The sequence below is a fragment of the Vicugna pacos genome, chromosome 3 (genome assembly GCF_048564905.1).
Source record: "Vicugna pacos chromosome 3, VicPac4, whole genome shotgun sequence".
NCBI lineage: Eukaryota > Metazoa > Chordata > Mammalia > Artiodactyla > Camelidae > Vicugna > Vicugna pacos.
The window spans coordinates 86,931,536-86,957,907 of record NC_132989.1 but is presented as its reverse complement, the minus strand read 5'-3'; the positions used below and the strand labels follow the sequence as shown (position 1 = coordinate 86,957,907).

Genomic DNA, 26,372 nt, shown 5'->3' with positions numbered 1-26,372 from the left:
AGGGTGAAAGAAAGAGAAGACAGATGGGGTGAAACTTTGTGTGAAAGAGTAACAGTTTAATTAATGATTGGCTTTAGCATATCATCAATATTCAGTCATTCAGTGTCTTTACTGCTGGCATGCTTTTTAGTACCAGTTAATTTAGCATTTTACCATTAAAAACAAGGGTGATTCTGCCAGTTTAGCCTGGCTTAGATGACCAAGCATTGCTAACTTTCATTAAGATCTCTTAGAAATGGGTTATTAGGAAGCAAAGTTTTTTTTCCCAAAGCGATGTGGTGTAAAGAGAGTTAATGAGCTATTTGCTTTTCATATAAATATTTTCTACTACTCAGGAAATGTCCAATAATCCAAACAGTGGCAACTTCTGAACAGCTTTACAGCCAGTGAATACTTGAACTTCTCAGCCACTATCACTACCCTTTACACATATTTGAACTATGACTCCTCTCCAAATCAAATTTTTTAGGTTGTTTATATTTTTGTTGTTGTTGTGCAAAATATGAATGGTTTACTAACTACTCAAGTTGTACTTTTTTCATTTTTACCAAATAAGCAGTCACTAACGTAGAAATGATCAGATGAGGTTTGTATATGCTCTAAAAAGAGAAGAATGAAACTTGAAAAGATAGAGGTAAACAAATTACAATTTCAGATACACACACATATATATACATTTTTTTTTAAGTTCAGCTACTCTTTTTTTTTCCCATATCTAAAACAGCCACAAGTTGCATACTGTGGGTTTTCTGCAACTGTTGGGGGTAATAAACCTTGCTGAATCCAGGAAGGGACTTAAAGGAAAATAATGCATATATATTTCTAAGTTGTATTTAATTCTCTTTTGTGTGTGTATATACTTTTACTTATATCTGTACACATGTACTGTTTAATCATATTGAAATTTATAATTTAACAAGTTATTATCTCAGAATCATATGTGCTATATTTATGCCCATTTTACCACATGAGGACATGAAATCTGACTTCTTCCTTTCCATCACTGGTTACCCTTTCAATCATCATGTTGTCAGCTTCCTTAAGTCCCCAACAAATCTGGGGTCTCATCACCATACCCACCCATGCACACTACTGTAGAGCTGCTCTTCTTGTCTTCAGTCTGAACCTAACCTTTAATCCATCTTCCTAAAATGTAATTTTCATTATATCTTAGTCTTTAGTCACAACCTTTGGTGGTTCTTTGCTGTCTTTCAGATAAAATCCAAAAATTCTCAGCTGACCTTTCAGGGTCTGCCTTAATCCAGCTCCTTGTATTTCCTACTACCCCTGTATTACCTTCTTACTGCTGTTGTAACAAACTGACACTGCCAGATTTACTGGCTTAAAACAAGAGAAACTTACTATCTTACGGTTAAATATTTTAGAAGTCTTACTTGATTTACTTAAAATCAAGACATTAGTGAGGAGACATTTCTTCTGGAGGCTCTAAGGGAGAATCAGTTTCCTTGCTTTTTCCAGCTTCTAGAGGCCACCTGCATTCCTTGGCTTGCAGCTCCATCCCCCATCTTCAGAAGCAGCAAAGTAGCACCTTCAAATTTTTCCCTGTGATTCTGCCTTATCATCACATCTTCTTCTCTGACTCTGACCCTAATTCTGTCTTCCTATAAAAAAATCCTAATTATGCTGGGTTTACCTAGTGTAATTTCCCCATCTCAAGATTCTTAATTTAATCTAATCTGCCAAGTCCCTTTTGCCATAGATTCTAGGGATTAGGACATGAACCTATTTGAAAGCCCATTATTTCTGCCTCTAAACATGAATAGCCCATGATAGACAGTCACATTTCCTTAATTCCCCATACTCCTCATGTTCATTTTGCTACTGTGCATATGATCTTGTTTTGTGCTTCTAGAAAAGCACTGCACCTTTCTTTCTTACTACCCTGTGCCATCTAAACAAACTCATTCCAGTCTTCAAAGCTGGGTTTACATCACAACAACCACCTACTCATAAACCATCCTGGTAAACTTCCCATTATATTCAGAACTGTCTTGTATTACCTCTCCCCAATATTTAAGAAGGATTCATCAAGAAAGATGCCCTTCTCCATGTCCAAATAAAGTACCAGCAAAAAAAACTAGTGGCACAAATAAAGGATTTAACTGAAGAAAGCTCTATAAAGGGGCTGTTTGCAGAAGCGTTTAAAGGAATTGACAAAAGATGGTGGCGCACCTAGAACAAGCAATAGTAGGAAGAAAGCACCTGCAGCAACAATGAGGGAAAAAGCCATTATCATTTCCAGGCCTGAGAAGGTAGCAGTGTCAGCTTGACTGTGAACTCTGGCTATGGGAGGAGAGCCATTGGACAGGAGCTGTGGCCATAGGACGAGGAATGCAGTGAGTGCCAAAGTTGAAGCCCAGCAGGGAGAAAGCAGGAGAAATGAATACCCCTCCTTTTCCTCCTACAGGCTAATGCCTTGCCCAGCCGTCCACTGGCCAAGTTCAAATGGCAGAATTCAAACTCCCAGGGGACAAAGGTCAAGACAAACAGTAACAGAGAAAAACTAGCACAACTTATTGCTGAAAGGCACATATTTTTTTGAGAACGTATTATGTATGAGGACCTGTGCCAAGAACTTTGCATATATTACATTTTGATCTTTAAAAAAGGAAACTTCTGGAACTATTATCCATATTTTAGAGATGAAGAAACCAAAATCCTAAGAGGCTCATTTGTCCAAAGCCACACAATTAGTAAATGGCAAAGCCTGTATTCAATTCAAATCTCTCATGCTCTGAAATAATAATACATATAAGCTGTCTAAATGTAAGCCCATTTCCCTCTTACTCAACCCTCAAAATGTTAAATCCAAGCATAATTGTTTAAAAGACTTTGATAAGGATATAATTTATGATGAAGTGAGTGTGTTATTTTCATGACTTTTAGATATACATGAAATTAGATGATGTCCCTCCCTACATTAATTATAACTCAAACAAGACTACTATCTCTGGTTATTAAGTATAGAATTACCCCTAATCAAGTTAGATGTCTCTCCTCCCTAGAAACATTTTAGTTAGCCTACAAGCAGAAGTCTCCTTTTGTGATTTTTTTTTTCAATAGGCAAGATTTCCTCTTCTAAAAGAAGTCCAGTGAGGCGATGGCTGAATATGGAAGGAAGTCAGCCACTTACCATAACAAAGAAATGACCTCCAATGGCACAGAATAGATTGATAGGAACTACTAAAGATAGTGAAAATATTTATTCATTATGATGTCTATAAAGGCAGCAATAAATTCATAGGAGTTTTGTTTGTTTGTTTAGTAAATAGGCAATGACAGTAGCGATAAAATATAAATGCCAAACTAGTTTGCCTATTTTTCTTCTCTGCTGTCATAATGCTATTTTGATGCATGAGCTCTTGGGCCACAACTTTTAACTGTTGATCTTACTTCATTAGATGGATGCTCTTCTGCCTATGTTCCAACAACTCAATCCTACAAACTTCCCATCAGATTCAGAACTTGCTGAATTTTAATACGCCCCTTAAGTATTTCATAAAATAAAGGAGCTCATGTTCAAAATATATTCAGAAAAGCAGGCATCAAAATGGCTATTCTTTATCTACACTGTTCTTCTGTTGTATGATGTACACAATAGTGTATCTGAATTCATGTTAAGAAGTTGAGATGAAAGATATTTGGAACTGCTGCCACAATGTTGAAGTCAGAATATTCAGAGTGGTCTGTGACTGGAGAATTGTATTCGCTCTCAAAGCAAGTAAAGTATCAACTGATATAAATGAGCTGAGTATATTCCTGTCCTCATGGTGACTAAGCTTCTTTCAGCTCTTCTCTTGTGCCAGCTCCTCTGAAGTCTCCGGGCCTTTGCATAAGCAGTTACACTGCTACTGATGCTCAAGTCCCCATATGAATGTCATTTCCAAGAACTCACTGGCGTAGATTAGACCCCCTCCCCCACAGACATGTATGCCTATAGCACTTTCGCTTCTGTAACATCCTACACATTAAAATTAAGCATCTAATTGTCTGTCTTTCCAGCTTGCTGTATGCTGTGAGAGTAGGGTCTCTGACTGTTTATTACCCTTGCCATCTAACAATAATAGGTCCTTGAAAATTTGTTACTGAATGAATCATGAAAGAACAGACTACAGACAAACTCATAAAATACCTAAGGGGTCAGATTGCCTCTTTTAATTATATCCCTACCTAGAATATTTCTATCTACTCATATGTATATCTAACTGAATGAAAGAGACCATCAGCTGAATGTCCTATTATTTTATGTACTATTAAGAAAGAAAAGTACTGCCAAACCAATTATAATTGCTAAACTGTTAGATGCCTCCTAGTTTCAAGAGATGAAAATATACATCTTAAAATTATAATAAATACCTACATGCAATTTTCTATCACATTTCTTTGTATTCTTTGCATCATAAGATTTCAAGTACACTCCTTCTGGAAACAAAGATATGAACATTTCCCGCTAGTTCTCTTCCAGAGCCAAGTTTATATCTGATTCAGGGGATAACTGCTCCCCTGGCACCAGCAGCCTTACCAGATCCCAAGAGCAGAGCTTTCTCAGAATACTCTACCTTTAAATGGAAGCTTCAGGAGAAAGGTGACAATCAAGTAATCAAAAAATGTTCTAGTTCACAGGATCAACTCCAGTTTTAACAAGCTCTAACATTCTGTCATACTGGTGGTTAGTGCTAGGGCTATGTATATTTGAAGGGACCTAATTTGTATCTAATGTCTTCTGTAATTAAAAGGGAAGATTAAAAAGTCAACTAAGTCTTAAAAGGAGATTAAAATATATGCACTGGTTGATGTTAAAAATTCACTTCATGTGCAAAAACATTAACATCATTTTATCCAAACAGTAGAACTCTATATACAAAGTAAGTTAGAAATCTGAATTAAAAATAATTGTAATTCAGATATTAAAAGGAGTGAAAGTAAATGCTTTTTTTGTATGAATTATCTGAGATCTGCTGAAATAAATGCAAATTCTTAAATTTGAATAGGACACGTAAATCACATTAGAACATCAAATGATTAAGAAGAATGGTCTGCACATTTTATCATAAATCCTATACTCAATATAAATTACAATGTATTTTTCAAAATTACTTTATTAACTATATACTTTTTAGTATGCCAAATACTACAATTTGAAAATACATGGGTATTGACCAGACCTTAAAATTATACATTTTATTGTAATATTTTTGGCAAAATGATCCCGTACTGTATGGAGATAGATACAACAGGAATGCACACACTTTTGTTGATAAGATTTTGTTTATCTAGTATGAGGTTTTGTATTGTTTTGTGAGAACTGCAAGTAAGTATTTTTAATCACAGGAAATTTAGATAGTAAGCAAGTGAGTACAGCAATTTCCTTTAAAAAAAACAACAACAACAACAACAAAAACTTTCTCTTTCCCCTTCTGCCTGAATTAGCTGAATAATCCTCCCTGTGGTCCACTAGCTTTGCTTGTGTTGGTCACAGCATTTTTGTACAATCTGAGATTAGCACCATTCTCTCTAAATAAACTATTGCATTTACCACTAGATATTCATAATCAGAGCTCTGGCTATTCATTTTATAATAAAGATCATTCTCCATACATGCATAATAAAACTAATTGTTATTATACATTATTTTAAAACATTATAAAGATCTTTCCTCATAAACATGTGTTTAAAAAATAATCATTTTCTTATCCACACATGGGTATCTCAAAAAACTAAAATAGGTTTATAAAAACTTACCTTAAGAGTAATCTTCTTTTTAAATCATTAGTAACATTATAAAACAGAATGTGATTTCCTCATTTTAAGATGTCAGTGAGACAGACATGGAAAACAAACTTATGGTTACCAAAGGGGAAAGGGGAGGAAGTAATAAATTAGGAGTTTGGGATTAGCAGATACAAAATACTATATATAAAACAGATAAATAACAAGGTCCTACTGTATAGCACAGGGAACTATATTCAATATCTTGTAATAGCCTGTAATGGAAAAGACTCTGGAAAAAATACATACGTGTGTGTGTGTGTGTGTGTGTGTGTGTGTTTATTTATTTATTTATATATATATAGCTGAATCACTTTTCGGTACACCAGAAACTAACACAACATTGTAAATCAACCATACTTCAATTTTAAAAGTTAAAAATAAAAAAGGTGTCAGAAATAGATGAGTCAAAAACTTTCAATTAGAGGAGAACTAATGACCACTCACTCTTTCATATAATCACAATTAGGTACCAGTCATTGTGCTGTGTTCCAGGAACACAAAGACAAATAAAAGGTAACGTCTGCCCTTAAGAAGCGCAGAGTCTGAAAGAGGCAATAGACAAGCAAAGAAGCAATGATTCAAGAAGCCCCCTAAGCAGAGAAAGGAAAAGAGTATGTTTGTGATGTTGGAAAGTAAGTCTGCAAAAAATACAAGACGAATACAAGAAAATTTACACAGCCCCTACTATTTAAGGGTCACTGTGCTAAGCACAGGATATTCAAACAAGGGAGCTCATAATCCCTGCTGCTGTCACACAAACCATTTCTAACATATTATTATAACAGGAAGAAAGATTGTAATCCAGTTCACCATGAGGCACACACCCCACTTCATGTAGCAGGACTAACCTAAGGTTTCTCTGGAAAGGAGGTACCAGTATAAATAAATGCACCCAACAGATCATCTATCAGTCAACTCTACTGAACTCGTTATTTTTCCAAGGCTGAATAATTATGATCATGTTAAAGTGAGCCCTTGCCCCTTCCTCTGTCTGATCCAGATCTCTAACTTCAATCCAGGCATTCTTAGAGATTTATAATAGTACCTTGTATGTTTAGAGAGTTCTACAATTTGTGAAGTATAATCTCCAAATGAGACAGGCAGACAAATAATCTTATTGACAATTTAGAATAAAAAAGAATGAAAGAATGAAAAAGGTCAGGTTTATAGAAGTTAGGGGACTTATCTGAAGTTGCTAAAATCTAGCTAGAAAAGACCGTAACTCAAGTCGGCTGACTCATGGCATGCAAGCATTAAACTTAGTTATTAATCCTTTACCATTAAAATTAAAATGGGCCTTTAGGAAGAATTGAATTCAAAACTGAAAATGAATGTGTCAGGGTGAGATTATGGTATTGTTTAATTTTTTTAAAATACTGTTGCAGCGTAATTCTCACAATTAAAACAATTTTAACTACTGAATTCAATTTCCTCAATTCTTAAGTAAAAGAAACTGAGTTTCAAAGAGACTGAGTGGTGCCAAAAATTACAGTGAAAAATAGTTGACAGGGTAAGAATTACAATCCAGGATACTTGACTTCTAGTCCAATTCTCTTTTTCAGACACTAGAAGTATATCAAAACAACAAAATGGAAACTTTTGGAGGAACAACACTGACTTTTTTTTCTTCTGGTGAGATAAATATAAATAAAAGATTATAGGAAAAGTAGATATAATTAAAGTTACTGATATAAAGGCTTCTGCCTTCAAAGAGCCAATAAATAAATATGAAAGTAGAATTTACAACAACATAGCTAAATAGTGGCGTTTTTTCCTCATGATTTTGCTTATTTCAGTAAAGACTGAAAATACCTTATACTGTTATGTATCAAATCACTACTATATCCAAAGAAGTTTGAAAATAAGAGGAATTACTTTGTATGTCAGGTGAACTACAGTTAATAACAATATCAGTGTCTTAAGAAGTATCTGTAATAATATTAAACATAGTTGCCAACATTTCACATGTGATCCACTCAGCTTATCATTCATAAATGACTGTCTGGTAGGTGCAAAGGACTTTTCATGGGACAGGGATACAAGGATGAATCCATCCAGAGTTCAATAAGAAAGAAAAGATATGTACTCCAATTAATATAATGCATGGCTTCAAATGTGAGATAACATTTTCGTTCGTCCTTAAAGATAAGTAGGATTTACAGAAACTTGAGTGAGAGAAAGTGACATTTTAGAAAGAGAGAACAGGATGAGCTAAGGCAGCAAAGAAGAAAGTTGCCAAAACTTATGGGGAACAAAGACTCCCCTCACAGGGGAATACAGGCAGCTGTTGGGGGCGGGTATCTAGGAAATAAAGCTTGTAAAGCCATGTCATGGAAGCCCTGAACGCCAGGGAATTTGAATTTTGGCTAACAGGGAATGAGAACCCCAAATACTCAAAAGTGTAATGGCTGGTCTAGAAAGACTAAGTTATAACACAAAGTCTGGGAGAAAAACACCTGCTCATTCAACAAGAAGCTCAAGTTACTAAAAAAAAAAAATTCTGTTACAGGTGTTTCAGATCAAATTGTAATTCTGTGAAAAATTTTATAGTATGTTCAATCACTGAAGGACATTCGTATTTAAAAAGCAGCCCAAAGCAGTTTGCCTCATATAAAAAAGAAAAAAGAACCACAAATTCAACAGTCAATATGGATTTCCCATAGGTTTTCAATGTAAAAATATATGTGTATTTTTCTAAAGTAGAATATTAGATCTTTCTCAAATTATAATGGTGACCCAGGCTCTGAGTGGAAGTAAAACTATGTTAAAAATAATGTAAGGATTTTTTTTTTAAGTAATAAAAGAGCAAGGGACCCTTCCTTTCAAATCCTCTAGGTTGGTTCCTAAACTGTGAGCCTTTCCTAACGTGAAAGTTAAGAGGAAACAGCAGTGAGTAACAGCACATAATTTCTAAGGTTGCAGAGATTTCAAGCATCCATAATATAGAATTGTGTTAGTGGAAAGAGCAAGTGTGGAGTTAAGGAGGCCTGAATTTGAATGCTAGTCATATGATCTTGAATACACTTCTTAACTTCACTATAATTCATTTTTTCATCTATAAAATGGGGATAACAAATATTTAACTTATAGGCAAGGATGAGAAAGCATAGGAAAGTACCTGGTGAATATTCAATAAATATAGCTCTTGAATAAAAGCCTAACATTTATTAAGATCCTACTGTGTGCCTATCACTGTGATTCTGTGATACTGTACATACAAAGGTGATCAAAGAGTACCTCAAAGCACTGCCTCCTGTCTGTCTGTCTGTCTCTGTCTCTGTCTCTGTCTCTGTCACACACACACACACACACACACACACACACACACACACCCTCCCTCCCTCTACCAATTAAGAATTCTTCTAGGTTAACAAGCACCTTTTAAAAAGATACACATCCTTTGGAGACATAAGCCATACTCACACTTTAGTGTGATCAGTTCCTTGCTCAGTGAAAAGTTGTCAGGTTCTCCTGGAAATAGAAGAAGGGGGTCTAAGTTAGGAACTTTGTGAGTTCCCCAGTATGATAGGAAAGTGGGGAAGGAAAAAGGGAGGAAGGAGGTACAGAAGCGGAGGGGCGAAGAGGCGAGGCCAAAAAATAACAGTTTTAATTTGCTCTAGAGCTATGGAGGAGAACTTTGTGTCCCCTGACAATCTCTGAGGAAGTTAACTGAGACGAGTATCAAGACTTGTGCCAAAGTCAGATTGCTCCCTTTCATCCCTGTCTCCACTAGTTCGGGGTGGTAAACTTCCCCTTCAGTGCCATAGAGAGGAAGACAGGAAGAAGAATGAGATTTGTGTCCTCTGCCCTCCAACCCATCTTAACTCTCAAGAAAACTTGGGTGACCTTTTTCTATTCACTGGTCCTTTTAAGAGGCAAGCCCCACTTCTCAAACTCCCCTGTCTCCCCTTCCCCACAAAATGTTAAGTGACTTAAGAATTTTCTTTTAAATCAGTTCCGTAGCTATTCAGTAGGGATCGGTCACAGATTAGTTCTTCCCCAATTCCCCTATCCTCAGCTCTCAGCTCAGCTTTGACAGTAAAGATCCTGTTTTCTAAACTACTGCGACCCAATCCCCACCCTAAACACTTCACAGGCTACCGCGCTGCCCAAAGCTGAGACTGCCAACCTTGGATTCTGTTAACTCTCAGGACGTCAGGTCCACCCAGGGGTAAATTCCACAGATGGTTTCTTCCCTCTCTGGGATCAGTGTTCTAAGATTTGGGTTAATCAGACCGTGCAGACTTGGGTAACTAAGCACAGAAACAGCTGGGCACGTTGCTCAGAGCCCAGACCCAGCGTCACCAGTCGCTCTTATGAAACAGCTTCTGGACAAACCGGCTCCAATAGGCGTGTAGCGTCTCTGTGAGGATAAGGCAGGAGCAAAGCGGAGCACAGTTGGACCTTGAGGAGAAGTCTGCACCTTTGAGAGTTCTTTTTACTTTTCTAGTATTTTTTCCAGTTTTGAAATTGGATTTATCCAGAGGGAGAACGGGTAGAGAGGCAACTAACTGCACTCGGGTGAAAAAATATGTATTTGCACTCAGGAACTCCCCAGATTCTTCACAAACAGGGGTGGAAGAGAAAACTTAGGAAGTCCACGTTGAGCATTAAAATAAAATTCGCTACTAAGGATTCCGTGCACTTTCTTTACGCGGTTTCTTCTTCTGGAAACTTAGTGCTTAGTGCGCCTGCGCACGCTGCGGCCCCGCCTCCCTCCTGAGGTCGTAAAACGTGCGCCGCGCGGCCGGACGCGGGCGGCGCATGCGCCCTCATTGCGTCAGCCTTTCGGTCCTTGCCGGCGGCTGGAACCGCGGGGTGGAAGGTGTTCGCTGCGTTGTCTCTCGCGCCGGTTTGGCGCGGCGCGCCCGGAGACCACGAAAAGGAAGGGCTAGAGTAAGTGCTCCCCCTGGCCACTTGAGTCGGGTATAGAGTGTTTCCTTCCCGCCAGGAAAGTGCCCGTGGGAACCGGACCCCGCCCCCTTCCCGGCCTAGACTTCCTTTCCCCTCCCTATTCCTTTCCCGGTGGGGACCCTCTCTGTGCTTCTTGTTCTGGCTGTGAGCCCCTGCCGAGATCATGAAGCTCGTGAGAAAGGACATCGAGAAGGACAACGCGGGCCAGGTGACTCTGGTTCCGGAGGAACCTGAGGACATGTGGCACACCTACAACCTAGTGCAGGTGGGCGATAGCTTGCGTGCCTCCACTATCCGCAAAGTCCAGACCGAGTCCTCCACGGGCAGCGTAGGGAGCAACCGGGTCCGCACTACCCTCACTCTCTGCGTGGAGGCCATCGACTTCGACTCTCAAGCCTGTCAGCTGCGGGTCAAGGGGACCAACATCCAAGAGAATGAGTATGTCAAGATGGGGGCTTATCACACCATCGAGCTGGAGCCTAACCGCCAGTTCACCCTGGCCAAGAAACAGTGGGACAGTGTGGTTCTGGAGCGCATCGAGCAGGCCTGTGACCCAGCCTGGAGCGCCGATGTGGCGGCCGTGGTCATGCAGGAAGGCCTCGCCCATATCTGCTTAGTCACTCCCAGCATGACCCTCACTCGGGCCAAGGTGGAAGTGAACATCCCTAGAAAACGGAAAGGCAACTGCTCCCAGCACGACCGGGCCTTGGAGCGGTTCTATGAACAGGTGGTCCAGGCTATCCAGCGCCACATACACTTCGATGTTGTAAAATGCGTCCTGGTGGCCAGCCCAGGATTTGTGAGGGAGCAGTTCTGCGACTACATGTTCCAGCAAGCAGTGAAGACCGACAACAAAGTGCTCCTGGAAAACCGGTCCAAATTCCTTCAGGTAAAACGGTCTTACCCAGGGATAATTAAGAATGGGCAGAGGGATTTGTGTAAACTGCTCCGAAAGTTTTAAATTGACTGGGATTGTAAGTGAGATAACGAAATGAAAAGAGAACTGTTAAATACCTAGCAAATTTATATAGTAAGCTTCTTTTAAATCTTTAAACAAATGAAGCCTTATCGATGCTTTTGACTTGAGGTCACTGTGGGCTGCTTAATGGGTGCCCTAAGAGATTCTTTTGTCTAACTTTTATAATTGTGATTCTAGGTACATGCCTCCTCTGGACACAAGTACTCCCTGAAGGAGGCTCTCTGTGACCCTACTGTAGCTAGCCGCCTTTCAGACACTAAAGCCGCTGGGGAAGTAAAAGCCTTGGATGACTTCTATAAAATGTTACAACATGAACCTGACCGAGCTTTTTATGGACTCAAGCAGGTGGAGAAGGCCAACGAGGCCATGGCAATTGACACATTGCTCATCAGCGATGAGCTCTTCAGGCACCAGGATGTAGCCACACGGAGCCGGTATGTGCGGCTGGTGGACAGTGTGAAAGAGAATGCAGGCACTGTTAGGATATTCTCTAGTCTTCATGTGTCAGGGGAACAGCTCAGCCAATTGACTGGAATAGCTGCCATTCTCCGTTTCCCTGTCCCTGAACTCTCTGACCAAGAGGATGATTCCAGTTCTGAAGAAGATTAATGACTGGAACTTAAAATTGAGATAACCTGTATCTCACTTGTCAGGGTTACATTTTCTCAGCATCTTTGTGACAGAAAGCTGCAAGGGTGGGTGGCACTTTGTGATTCTTACAAGGATTTCTCATGTATTTGGTCACTAGGTGCTTTGTGGTTGGCAGGACTTGTATTCAAACTAAACAATAAAAGGAAATCTCCAATAATTTCCATGTATTACCATCTTTATTGGGATAATTTTATATGGGAATTATGAATTATTTGCAGTACTTAGAAACATTTTGTATGTTTAATTCAAGATTGCCAGTGTACTTTCGGATAGATCGTAAAATCCCATACTGCATGCTTTGAAGTAGTATTCCTTAGGAAAAGATTTTTAATATCTCATTATCTTCAGCTCTCATTGTTTGTTAAATTCTGCCTGATGTTCTTACACTGGATTTTTTCATGATCCCTTTTCTACCAGTTTCTCCCACGTTCCATTTATTCTTTATTTTTAAATTTACCTGCTGTTTTAAAAGATAGCTAAATAATTAGAAGACTTTTTCGAAGACAAGTTTAAAATGTGTTTTTCTTAAAATACTTGTTAAACCTAGAATTAATCATGTTTGCTTTAGAGGAGCACCTAATCAGTTATTTGTAGGTCATAGAGCTCTGACCTGCTAAGGAGTCTTAAGATAATCCATTTGAGGGGTCTTTATTTTTTAGATGAGGCTAAGGTATGTGATTTGCTTGTCATGTGGCTAACTAGTGACAAACTTGGAAGTGGTTCTCTAATCTGGACTCAAGTTCTTTGCACTGTCACACTACTTACGTATTTATTTTTTGCCTTATCATAGTTATACTTAATGTCTTGTATTTGTGTGTACTTTTACAGTCTTAATGGATTTTCTCTACAGCCTATTTCACGGGTGAGAAAGCCTGTTTAGAAAGTGTTAGGTCACATCATTAATATGGGGCAGTTGACTTGTACTTCAACTCTTTACTATAATTAGGGAATTTCTGCAAATACCTGAGATATTAAAATATTTTTCTTAGGTATTTTTATTGTGCATTTCTAGGAGTTAGGGTGGGGGCTTTGAAATGTAATTGCATCTTAACCTTTTGCAAAACTCAACTTAGCAAAATAATTAGGAAAGTCCTTATGAGAAAGAGGATAATTCAGTTTGTAACTCCAGATCAGTGATGCCTGCTTCAAATAAGGAAACTAGGTAAACTTTTACTTGGTCTTTCTGTGTCTGGGCCTTTCTCCTGGTATAAGTGCCAGATTTGGGGATTGGTTTTTATAAACTTTTTAACTAATCTGAACTTTTTAAATCAGTAATTAGGGATAGACACTCCCATATACTTTAAAACTAATGTTTATATATCTACTTCCTAATCAAAGGAATTTAGATTATCATTTCATTGTAATTTCATGAACATTTAACTTTAAGATATTAAAAGTATGTTACTAAGTAATTTAGTAGGAGTGTGGAGATGAAGTCACTAAGATTCTCAGTGTTAGAACCTGATGATAATGCATCATATCTTCAGTAAAACTTTGGAGATTTGCAGCATCTACTGCTCACCATCTGTGCAGTCCTGGCTATCCGTAGCTCTGTTATCTACAGTAATAGAAACTAGGGGAAATCAAACCTTCCAATAAATCTAACCAATAAATTTTAGGGCTCAAATTTAGCTGTCTGTTAGCCTCAGGGAGCTTTTAAAACTCAGTACCCTGACTGGATCCTGGACTAAATAACCTTATACCCCCTAGAAATGCTTTTGCTGTTTTTTTTAAGCTAACATAATTCCAACAGGCATCAAGGCTGGGAACCTTGATTCCCACCTTGCTATTCAAAAGTGTGGTCCATGGACTGGCAGCATCCACTGAGAGCTTGTTTGAGACTAGAATCCAGGGCTCAACCCTAGACCTAGAGAATTGCATCTGTATTTTAACATCTCCAGTTAACTGCTGTGCATAATAAAAGCTAATAAACACGGACAATAGCTTATGCTCCCTGTGCTAGTCAGCCTCTGGCTAGGGTTGCCAGCCATAGAGAAAAAGATTTGAGTTTTAAGATTTTTTAAGAGAGCTAATTGCCAATATTCAGTTAAATTATCCATAAAACTATAAATGAAAGCCAGTTTTTGGTCTATAAAGTTTTTAAAATGTCTTTAAGAACTCCTATTTTTAAAAATTGCATTTTATACCAGTACCATTATCAAGAGTATAAATCTTCCTAAATGCATAGGTGTAAATATCAAAGTAGTGACAGGAGCACAGAAAATTAAAAATTAATTCAGATAATTATTTTTTACTATTCTCTAAAAAAAAATGAATCATAGGTCTTTGGAAATCATATACAGTAGTTTAATTCCAACTGCTATTCCTTAATAAGGAATGACTGGTAATAAATGGAAACACTATCAATAACATACCTTTTGAATTAATGCAATGTTCTGTAAGTTTCCATTTACTATTAAGTTGTAAGCAAAGATTGCTACCCTAGCAAGGCTCAATAAATAAGTTTGCAATTTGTTTCATTTTGCTTTTCCTGGTCTCCCATTTATATGTTAAATATTTTTCTAATTTTATGTCTCGATTCTTGATTCTGGACTTCACTTTCATTACTTAGTATACAAGTTGGATCTTTTTCCTCCCGGATGCCACTGGAGTAGCCACTGGAAAGCTAATTTTCTTTTATCTGCTTGTTTTCCTTCACTAACTTTAGTTTCCTCTTTTAATCCCTAAACCAGCTTTCTGGAACTGAAATTCTCTGTGTTGCTAGAAAAAAGTACATAGATGATGTGTCTGTGTGAATTCCCCTAAATAGAAGCTGTTTGTTGGGAAAAGACTATTGCGCTTTTAAATCAGATGGTTTTCCAAGCAACTAAAACTGGCTGTTTGTGTTCAGTATCAGAATATATTGAACTGCATGTTGAAAAGGGGTTTCTGAGGGTTTGAGGAGACAGAAGTGCTTTTGCCTGTGGCCAGAACTTAGATGTGGGGCATCCTTATTTATATTACACCATCACTATAGGTAGTACATTTAATTTTATCCATTCATTTTTTAGTTTCTACTTGGACCAAGTACTGAGCTGGATTTAGGAAAGAAACATGTAAACAAATCACTTAGAAAAGTAACTTGGAGAAAGTATAAGAGGGCACAGTGTTGTAAGGGGTCACTTTAGGTAGAGCTTTATAGAGCTAGAGCCAGTAAGTTTACTTAAAATGATAAACCTGGAGAGATTATGAGGCAGAGGAGGAGAGCAGGGCAGTGTGTTAATCACATTAGACCCTCTATGCCACAAGAAAAAATGTGGGTTCGACCTTAATGAGAAACCCTGAAGAGCTTGAGCAGGAGAATGGCATGATAAACTGCATTTCTCAAATTTTTATCACTGGCAGCATCAAGGATGGATTGGAGGAGGCAAGACTGGAGGCAAGAATGCAAGTTAAGAAAATACTTATTGGAAAAATGTAAGAAGAAAATGACGACAGCTTATACAAAGTCAGTAACAATATTCCTTGCAATTAGAATGAAAAGTCTAGAGGAGGCTTTGGGAGATAGGATCAAAAGGACTTGAGGCTGTTGTTCAGAATTATGGAAGGAGTAGTCTAGGGGTAAATCTCAAAATGTTTTTTCTTGCATGGTGGACAAGGTGATGGCATAATTAAGAGGCAGGAAATAGAGAAAGAGAAGCTGGCTGGCAAAGAAAAACAGTTAAGTTCAGTTTTGACTCTTTGTTTTGAAGTGTCTGTGCAACACCTGGAATGCTTTTCCACCAGATTGCTCTATGCTCACTTCCTTCCTCCTTTCCAGTTTTCTGCTCAAAAGTCACCTCCTCCTCAGTAAGGTCTTCCTAAACCAGTCTTTTTAAAAAATGTAACTTCTCCAAGTTTCTTTTCCCTTCCTTGTCTTATTTTTCTCTGTAAAGCTTATTTCCCTTAGTCATTTTGCTAATCATCTGTCTAGAGCATAAACTCCGTGAGGGCAGAGATTATTGTCTGCTAGGTTCACTGCTGTATCCCCAGTGCTAATAGCAATCCCCGGCACAGAGTAGATGCCCAAAACATGTCTGACTGAATGACTGAATCAGTCTGCATAAGAAAGTCCCCTAGGCAACTGTGCATACAGGTCTGAAGTTCAGGAAAGAGCAGGTGGCTGGGAATAATTATACAAGAGATGTCAGTGTGTAAGTGCACCTGAAATCATGGAAGGGAAAAAAAATGACCTAGGAAGAATGAGTAAAACTAGAAATAACAGAGGGCTAGGCACCGAAGCATAGGGAAACAGCAATATTTAATTTCTTTAAATTCTGTTTGACACCATTATCTATATTATAACAAAGCACAGGTGTTTATACATGTCAGCAGTCAATATGGTCATATAATTGTTTCTTCTCCTGCACATCTCTCTAGGATATTAGATATACACAAGAAGAATAGCTGAAGTGTTGAGTTTATAGAAAGTTGAGTTTTAAATTCTTAAAATAAATTTCTAAGTTTGGGGGTAAAAGTCAAATTACTTTTGTATATGGTTTTTAAGCAGATCTTAACATATATGTATATTTACAAATTTAGTATATGAAAGGTTCCAGTTTTTTTAAAAAAAAAGTTATATTAGAGGGTGATGATTGAATTTATTAAAAGACTTTTTCCGGGATTCCCATAGTGTAAGAACTGTTAGCAAGCTCTGTCTCATTCAGGCCTAAGGGCTACTGCTTTAGGGCCCTTAGCCCTTGTGCCCCCAGTCCTAATGGGCATTTTTGATTTCTATTACCGCTTCCTCTTTTCTGTTTACAGAACCACAAATGTCAGAATTATGGCATAAATCTTGCAAAGTTATTAATATCTTTTAAAAATTGATTATGATCAGCCCATCATTTTGTTGATACACATTTTTAAGTAAATAAATTGCCACGTAGTGAAAAGCAACTAAAGTGAGGATGTAAAGAGAAGCTAAAAAAAAGAATCAACAATTTCAGATAAAATTTTTAAAACCCTAAATAAAACAGTTTTCTTCATATTGATGTCAGTATATTTAAACTCAGTGCTGTGGTTCAGTTTATGTATTTTAAGAGATGCAGTAGTTTAGAAAAGTGCTATTCAAGATTTTCTTAATGTATTGTGTTTATTGCTGATGACTTTTCAGTTTAGAAGTTTAGTGCAAACATGTTACTGAAAACCCAAAATGATTTCTAATGAAGTTGAGATGCAAGTATAATATTTTTGTGTGTCAAGGATGCCTTATGTAGAAAAGATTCGAAGTCAACAATGTAGCTAATTAAGATGTTGGAAAGTAAGGTCTATAGTAATGGTCTGGAACAATTTGAGGAATTACTTAATATCATTAAGTAGCAGGTAAACTTCACTAGGAATAAAAAAAAAATTGGCTAGGTTCAGGAAGGAGATAGTTAAATTAGAAAGACTATGAAAAAGCATTGGGAAAAGATATTTGTTAAGCTGCAGTGGAGGTAAGATCTCATCCTGTTTCTTTGTATGGCAAGAATTCTTCCTTTTTAAGGAGTGTTTGATATAGTATCACTATCTGTATTCTCATCCACATTTTAGTTCTTTATAGATAGAGATAAAGGGTTCTTTATAGATTGCCAAGTATACTAATTGAAAGCCTATTTATTTTGCAGTATTTCATTTCTCTATTTTAAGAAACGTTAGTATATTCTGTTGTGGTAAATAACACTGGGAAAGAAATTGGGATGTTGTGAATTTAGTCATTTAAATTTAGGAGAAGCTAATGTGTTTCCTTGAGGAAAATCCATTTTTCTTGCAATACTGTAGTTACATACATATTTGAGACTATCATTTTTGCCTTTGACAGTGAATATTTTAAATTCTATAATAATTGGTGTCAATATGGGAAGGTCTTACATTTCTAGATGCCAGCTGCTAAAGATTGTGACATTTATGATAAATTGTTGGGATTTGGATTACCATTCTTCTTTTAAGTTTCCTTTCCTTTATCCCTTAACATTTCCCACATTGAAATCCCATTGTTTAGAATGCTGGTGTAGTGGAAATGCCCATTTCCTATAATGAAGGAGACCTGGACGACTTAGAGCTTATTTTGATTTAGGCTGTAGGCTGCCACATTTGGTTCCAAAACACTCAAAACTGAGGTAGACAGTATCTGCCAGGCAAATAACAGGAGAAAAATGTCTTTGCAGCCATGTTGCCTGGCCCTGCACAGGGTTGGCACCACTGCCCCAACTCCAGGGGCAGTGCCTATGAAGAGCTAAAAATAAAAGTAACCATGTGCTTATGAAGGGCCAGACCTATGGCAAGTGCTTTAAAAGGAATTATTTGATTCTTTGAAGAGCCCTGTGAGAAAGGTTTATCATTACTATTTTCAGATAAGAAAACTAAAAAGAGATTAAATAATTTGTCCCAAACCACATAGCTGGTAGCTATGATAAGGTGCCCAATCAAGCAACTCCCTAAAAAATACAAGAATGCCAGTTCATTCCTCCATTTTCTGTTTGGAATAGGTCAGATGTGCCTAGAAAAATCATCGGGTAACACGAAGTTTTATATAATCAACCAAAGTTAATGCAACCCTTTTGTCTGTTTTTTTAATTTACCTACCACTGTTATTTTTCATCTCATGAAAAGAAAAATCAGGAACTCAATCCTGTGGTCCTCTAATCCAGCTGGAATATAGTTGAGAATTAGAAAGTATACAGAAACTATTGCAAGTCTGTGTGTTAAACCAGCCCCTCAAGCCCTTACTCAGAATCTATTTATTATTCACCCCAAGTTTTAGCAAGCTTGTTTAAAAAAAAAAAAAACTTTAAGCACCTTAATTAGCAGGCAGGAACTATGCCACCCTTGAGTATGCAAAAATGAATTAAGAAATTTGTCCCTTTTATCAGCAAATTATCAAGGAGAGATGACTACAAGTGGCCAAGCTGACAGGGAGGTAACTGCAGTGAGAAATGACAGCTCAGATGGACCCTGAAGCCCCATCAAAAGAAAAAAGGCCGGGGCTTAGAGTGTTCCACCGGGGCCGGAGGACATTGTGTTATCGTCACTGGTGCTCATATTGAGGAAAGCACTGAGTGACATTTCAGTGCATTACATTCAGAAGTGAAGGAAATACAAGTTTTAATCATTAAGAGGTAGTGGAACCTGAAATCTTAGCTATCTGCCGGACCTGGAATGACAGTTCTGGATAGCCAGAGTTTTACAATACCGTAATAGTCTCAATAAGAGAACATAAGTAATTGCTGAAAGATGAATACTTCTTAAGGAATTAAAAAAAACAAAACCCAATAGATTTCAGATGTAAAATTTATTCAGAGGTAGGAGTTTCTCTGACTTCAAGTTCCAGAACTTGTATGTCTGGAATTTTTCATCAAGTCCTAGTGTAAACATCCACTAGAACTTTTTGTTTGACACCAATGTGAAAAATTGCTCTGTGGATGTAAAACATTTTAATCTTGTGTTTCAGCTCATTGATCCTGTGACCATAATTTAGAGTTTTTTCTTCCTCTCCAAGTGTAGTGTTGACAATGCTAGGAGTCTTTTCTTCTTCTTCTTCTTCTTCTTTTGATGAGGTGGAGAGGAAGATTGAAAATATATTGCAGTACATGGCTCTGAATCATTTAGAATCATAAAAGGTTAATGCTGTCAGAAAACTTATATATCATTTGGCCTACTCACTTCATGATACAGATGTAAACTGAGGCCCAGAGAGGGTTGGTAACTTGATCAAAGTCATACAAACGAGTTTTTCTAGGGCCCACATTCCTGTTTGATCCATCCCATTCCAATTTCTTACTCATCTTCTTGTCATCAGTGCATATTGGGAAGTGGTTGGGGTAAGTGAGCAAAGAATTGTGTGGGATTCTAAAATGCCTTAAACCCTCCTTATTTACCAAATAATTCTTCATCTTGGGGCAAGACCATGTCTCTCTCAGTGTCACTGAGACTCACACTCAGCTTTGAAGTCCGGTTGTCCATTCTTTGAAAGACTGTTCATTCTCTGCTGGAGGAAGACTCTGCCCTCTGTCTTCTTCTGAGAATCAGTTCATTCTTCTGATTACCATTTACTAAGTACCTACGATGTGCCAGGCACTCTGGCAGCCCTCAGCAATACGAGGCCAATAGAGGAGATCACAGTCCCCTCCTTCCAGCGAGGCCGGGCAGACAGAAAGCAAGCAGTCACAGCACTGCAGGTACAGGAGTAAGAACTGTGCAGGAATCTGGGAGCTTGGAGGGTGCACTTAACTCAGCCTGGCCTCAGTGGGGAGGTGTATCAGAGCTTAGACTGATCAGTTCCAGAAGCTCACACTGATCTTGCATTATTTTCTAGAGAAATGAGGCAAAGGGAACTGAGAGCATTTTGCTCAAATTTACTTGGTAACATTTTTTTCTACTAAGTAGTGGTCCCTAAGCTCTGTAGATGTTAAATGTTTACAGAAAAGAGTCAGCAAACCTGAGAAGAAGAGACATCATGGAGGAAGGAGGTTATGTTGCCTCCTGTCCTCAGAACTGACAAAGGCATCAGTGGACTCAGAAATACAGACCAGGGACCCAGACTGAAAGGAATGGAGAGGTTCTGGAACCTTTGTGTTTCCCATGTTTTGCTTATCTCCTGTTTCTCTCTCATGGCTTAACAGCAAAACAATTAAACCAGAAAAGAGAGCTTGTTGCTTTTTTTAGGACAGTAAGGAAGGGGACAGAGAGGGAGGGAGCATGGGACATTATGTCCTACTCCACAGCCATTCTTGGGAAAGAGGATGTGCAGGTTATAGTGGGTGGTGGTGACCACCTCAGGGAAAGGGAAGCAGACTTCCAGGTCTGCTGTCTGAAAGGAAGTGTCTGGAGCTGGCCTGGGCCTGCAGAAAGCATGGAGGCTAAACAGCAAGAGGATCTGGGGTCGTTTCTATCTCTTTATTCATCATTTTATCCTTGGTATGAAATTGAGGGAAACAGCCTTCATAAGCAATAACCACTCCTTTCTTAAGTAGTGGATTTCACTAAATGGCCAAGACGGATTGGGTGTGGTGGAAGGAAAGGAAGTTTTCTGCAGAAGGGAGAAAAGAACACAATATATTTTATGAGGAGGAATGAACTCTGGGAATAGTTCTCTACCCCTTTGTGTCTCCAGGGTATTCTCAGCCGGGGTGAAAGGAAATGGAATAATGTGTGGAATGTGGAGAAGTGGGAAGAGCTGAGACAAAATTCTCTGCCTCATTAAATGTAATCAATTATTTTTAAGAAAATGAGTCTGTTATGACTAGAGTCACTCTGGGCCTAAGTCTTTGCTAGGACTTAACAAGGCTTAACAAGAGTTAGAATTTTTCCTGCCTTTCCGGGAATCATTTTCACACTTATCTCTGGCTTCTACACTGTCTGTAGGTCACAGTAAAATACAGTGGGAAATGGTGTGAGTAGACAGGAAATGTGGAGAAGACCCGGCCTTTTTATAATGGTTTAGGGTAGATTTACAGCTCTTAGCTTTGCATCTGATGCATGGGTTCACATGTGCCCTTCTAAATGAATTAGAAACTTTAATTGTCAGAATCAAGAAAGTAATACAACCAGATTTTACATTTGAGACTATAAAAAGGATGTTGCACACTTAAAGTTACTATGTAGTTTACATGCTGTTTGCTCCAGTTACCAAAGATTGTATATAAGCATTTGCAGAAACAGTGCATTTCTGAATAACTGAATCACAGAAGAAATCATCCAGGCCATTCTCAGAGGACGCTGTGGCTGTGGCAGGGCAGGCACGAGAACTGGCCTGGGAATCAGATCAGGATGTGCCCACGCCCTACCAACAGGCTGTGTGACAGGGAAATCATTTCATCCTTTCCAAGTTCCACGTCTTCGTCGGTGGAAGGAGGGAAGACGGGTGGCACTTGACTTCATAGTCACTCTTGCAGATCCCTGGTTCTCCTTGCTGCAGTAGCAATAACTGCTTGTTATTTTTAAAAGTCGTGTCTTCCCAGCAGAATAAATCTTCAGTGACTCTCAGGTTTAAGAAGAATCTGTTTTGCACCATATTCCAAAAGCTGCCAGATTTGGGGTTTGGCTGACTGCTAAGGAGCGCAGCCTGCTAGAAGGAGCAAATTCCAGAGCTGAGGGTCAGTTTTTGGAATGCTTTGCCAAATACTCCCATATTTTCAAAGTTGTTGGGGGCCTTTAAACTTGAACATTAGGGGAGAGACAGTTCTTTAAAACACTTTATTAATAGGAACACAAAATTTCTGAGCTTTACAAATATTTTCAATAGTTTGCCACATTCCAGTGACAACGCCAAGTTGCACAGTCCTGCCACTTTCCTCGCTGTATTTTCCTCCCCTATCAACCTTGCTTGCCATCCCAAAGAATGAGGCCATGAGAAAACACAGGTCTTTATTTTTACTGGAATGTTCTTTTAGTTCGGCCAGCAATCCTCAAAACCAGGCAGCACATTAAAATCAACTAGAGAGTTTTAAAATCACATGATGACTGGGCCCCACCCCCAGGCAATTAAGTCAGAATATTCGGGAAAGGAACCCAAGCATCTGTACATTTTAAAAGTTCCCCAGGCGTCTCTTTCTCTGCAACCAGGTGAGACTTTGGCCCTTTCTCTTCTACTAGGCTCGTTGCCCTTAAGTGTTCCATGGCCATGATACCAGTCAGCATCTGACTAAGAGAGATGAGGCATAGAAGAAAGGGTGAAATTGTAGATTAATTATCCCCACTGTTGAAAAGGCAACTTTTAAAAAGTTGATGAGGGAAATGTATTTCTTTAGTTTTAATGCCTCACTGAGGGATTTGACCATACCTTTATGCATTTTGACTTGCTTTAGTAAACTCACCATTATGACTAATAGTCACTAATTTGTAAATATTTATTGATGCACATATGTTGCTGAATACAGTGAAGGGGGTTACAAAAAAGTAGTGAACCTCGTTCCCACCTCCTGAAGGAGAGAACTTATAAATCTTGGAATGTGAGAATTATGTAAGACAAAACAAGACAGCAAAATCATAAATTGTACACAGAGTAAAAGCTAAAATTGTTGGCTGAAATTACCTGAGAAAATGGTATTTGAGTCTGGATCTGAATGTCTTCTTTTACTCAATCAGCAGGCAGCAGCGGTAAGAACATTGGCTCTTACCTGGCACATCTTAGCTCTACTGCAGATGAGCTCTGTCATGTTACCTTTATGATCCACAAATTTAGATTTATGAGCTTCAATCTGTACAGTGGAAAAAAGTGATAAAACTTTCCTTATAGAGTTGAAAGGAATAAATAATATGATTTAAGCAAAATACCTGGAAATTAATAAGAGCACTATTTAACTGAGTTTTATTCCTCCTTCCTATTGCATCTTTTTACCATCTCATATACCACTTGAGGACTAGATCAGCCATGGTGGTATGAGGCAAAAGAAATGCCCCAGCTTCTTCCTATTACAAGTGCCTACTATCTGTCAAAAATGGTGCTATAACCAGAAAAATAGACCCACTCCATCCAGTTATCCTCAGCAAGACAGGCTAGCCAGATCGTTCTCAGTCTTTATTCTATTTTTATTTCTTTATGTTAGGATACCTATGCATGTCTCACCTCATCACACAGAGGATGGAGGTGAAAACCTTACTTTTGTAACTGATACAAGCCAATAAGGAAGAGGAACATAGAAAGGCACATTTCAGTTGGGAAGTTCATGCCGGGAAAAGTAACCCCTTGAAGAATACCACTGTGTGCCCACAGAGAACCATAACCACCACCTTGGAGGTCCCGGCTCTGTGTGCTGAACCACAGAAGCTCATGCAGTCCCATAATGCTGAGGTGGGGTTTATATCAACCATAACCCACCATTAAACTTCTAATCAAGTAAAATTAATGTTAATTCTTAGGTTGAACAATAGTTTTTGTCTTTCCTTCCATTTAGTCACCTTAATTCCTGTGGTACCTGTTAATGATTATTTAAATGTCATTCTTCAAGTACTCAGCTTTCTTTGGGTGTTTTAGCCAGTTTGTAAGTCATAAACAAACCACAATCCTCTTAGTATTTCTAAGTCAGTTGCAAATAGCAGAAAGCAACTGGTGATGCAGGCAACAAGAAATATTTTAGAAGATGGGGAGGCTCAGATGGGAAGAAAAAGAGGAAGACACAGTCAGATCTCTGCTACAGAAATCATTGGTGTGGGACAGTGCAGCAGAAGGAATTGCCACCCCCAGACAACCACCACCCCTTGGCTTAAAACTCAACCAGAGCTTCTGAGAGTCATCTTTAATGAGCAGGAGCATCAGATTGACCATCCAGAGGTCACATGCCCACGTGTGGACCGGAGGCAAGGTGAAGGGCTATTCTATACTCCTATCCCCATCGCCTCTGTATCCTGAAATGCCGCCCCTTCTCCCAGCTAGGAAGAGTGTGTGGGTGCTGGAGAGCTAAAACAAAACATCCACTAACCCTTTTAGAACAGTGGGAGTAAGACAGCTAACATTTACTAAACTCCTTACCATGGCAGCCTCTATACTGTGTTAGGGTCACAGGCCTGCAGTCAAACAGGCATTGTTCAGACCCCAGCTCAGCCACCTGCTGGAAGAAGCAGGGGTCCTGCTGAGCCTGGAACTCACGTGGGTCTGACTCCGGGGCCTGATGTCACATCACTAGTTCATCCAGTCCAGGGGGACAGTTTTTGGCTCGCATCCTTCATCAGGGCAGAGATGCCAATTAGTTAGGAAAACCGTAGCCTGTATCCGTTTCAGGCTTCATATCTTCTTGGAAAAAAATTTTTTACCTAATCATATAAACCAGTTGAATAATTGGCACATTTTTTTTTCTTTTATCTGATTTTTTTTTCTGACTACTTCCTTTAAATCTTGACTTCAGTTTACTCATGGGCTCCTGATACTGGGGTGGATGTCTGATTCACCAGCAAAAACTTCAGAACTAGTCGCACTGCTAGATTTTAAATGATCAAAGTCAGTGGATTACAGAATTTTCAGCCTGGGAAATTCTCAGCAAGAGATTCATTTTAGTTCTGAAGCCTGATGGAAGTGTCAGAGACTCAGGGAGCACCTGGCTTCTACAGTCACAAGTCTGCTTGAGGTCACCTCAGGACACTCCTGCCTCTTATCTCTGCTTCTCCCCAGCTGACATTTGGCTCTAGAAGGAACCGGAAGCCAGGAGAGAGGAAGGTGATGTTGTTTCTCCCCACCCCTGACGCACACTTGTCCTCAGCCGAAACACTGCTGTTCAATCCAGCTGGCAGACTTCAACCATGGAAGAGGAGGAGCTAGCTAATATATGCAGATTTCCTACTAGGCACCAAATGCTAAGCAGGGTAGGCCAAAAATTTAAAAGAGCAAAACCCACCAGCGTTTTTACACACCCCCCCAGTTAAACTTCAATTTAGAGGTGTGCCAAAGTTTAAAACATAAAACATAGAGCAAGTGCTTCTCTTCCACCTTCCTAAGATTGTCAGATTTAGGGGCTAGAGGGGAACAGGACAGACTTACTTGAAATGATTATTCATTGTTTATCTGAAATTTGAATTTAACTGAATGTCTAGCAACCTTACACCCCCATGTTCATCTCTTTAGCACCACTGGGCATGATCAGCTTTGGTTGGAGAGATCTTCACTTAGGTGGAGGTTGGGAGGCATGCTGGTGACTGCACTCCCACCCAGGATTGGTCTTGGCTCTAGTTTTGGAGCCTTTGTTGGAAGAATGGAGAAGGGCTGATCTTTTCTGTTTGGAAAACACTGATCTAAGCCTTCCAGTCTACTAGAAACCATCTTATGATTCCTATATCCTAAAATAATAAGATCATCACCTTTCTCAATTCAGTCATCTGAGACTGTTACTCCAAGGAGGCACATAATTGCAAGATATATTTACAGTAGTGATAGTTATGTTTATGATGGGATTTGACAATGTGAGTTTCTCTTACAAAATGAAATTGGTAATTACAAGTAGGCTTATATTCTTGATAAACTAAGGAAGATTAATTTTAAATGTATCACTAAACATAAACTAAGTCACAAAAACTTCATAAAGACAAGAACAGCGAAGTTACACAGAGAAAGACAAATATCATATGACATCACTTATGTGTAGAACCT

The 26,372-nt window shown here is 38.7% G+C and overlaps 2 protein-coding genes across 4 annotated transcripts in view; both read left to right on the top strand.

Annotated features, from left to right (window-relative positions):
* Positions 1 to 26,372, top strand: part of ITGA1 (integrin subunit alpha 1) — a 150,138-nt gene that overhangs the window by 1,658 nt on the left and 122,108 nt on the right. The window contains exon 1 of one of the 3 annotated variants that reach the window (XM_072958708.1): positions 10,588 to 10,689. The exons of the other annotated variants lie outside the window; for them this stretch is intronic. The gene's annotated coding sequence lies outside the window, so the exon portion shown is untranslated. Of the gene's footprint in view, positions 1 to 10,587; positions 10,690 to 26,372 lie in introns of those variants that run through there. 3 annotated transcript variants of the gene reach the window in all.
* PELO (pelota mRNA surveillance and ribosome rescue factor) lies at positions 10,687 to 12,494 on the top strand. The gene is made up of 2 exons (XM_006205981.4): positions 10,687 to 11,596; positions 11,864 to 12,494. The coding sequence occupies exons 1-2, from the start codon at positions 10,871 to 10,873 to the stop codon at positions 12,293 to 12,295; spliced, it is 1,158 nt and encodes a 385-aa protein (XP_006206043.1). The 5' UTR covers positions 10,687 to 10,870; the 3' UTR covers positions 12,296 to 12,494.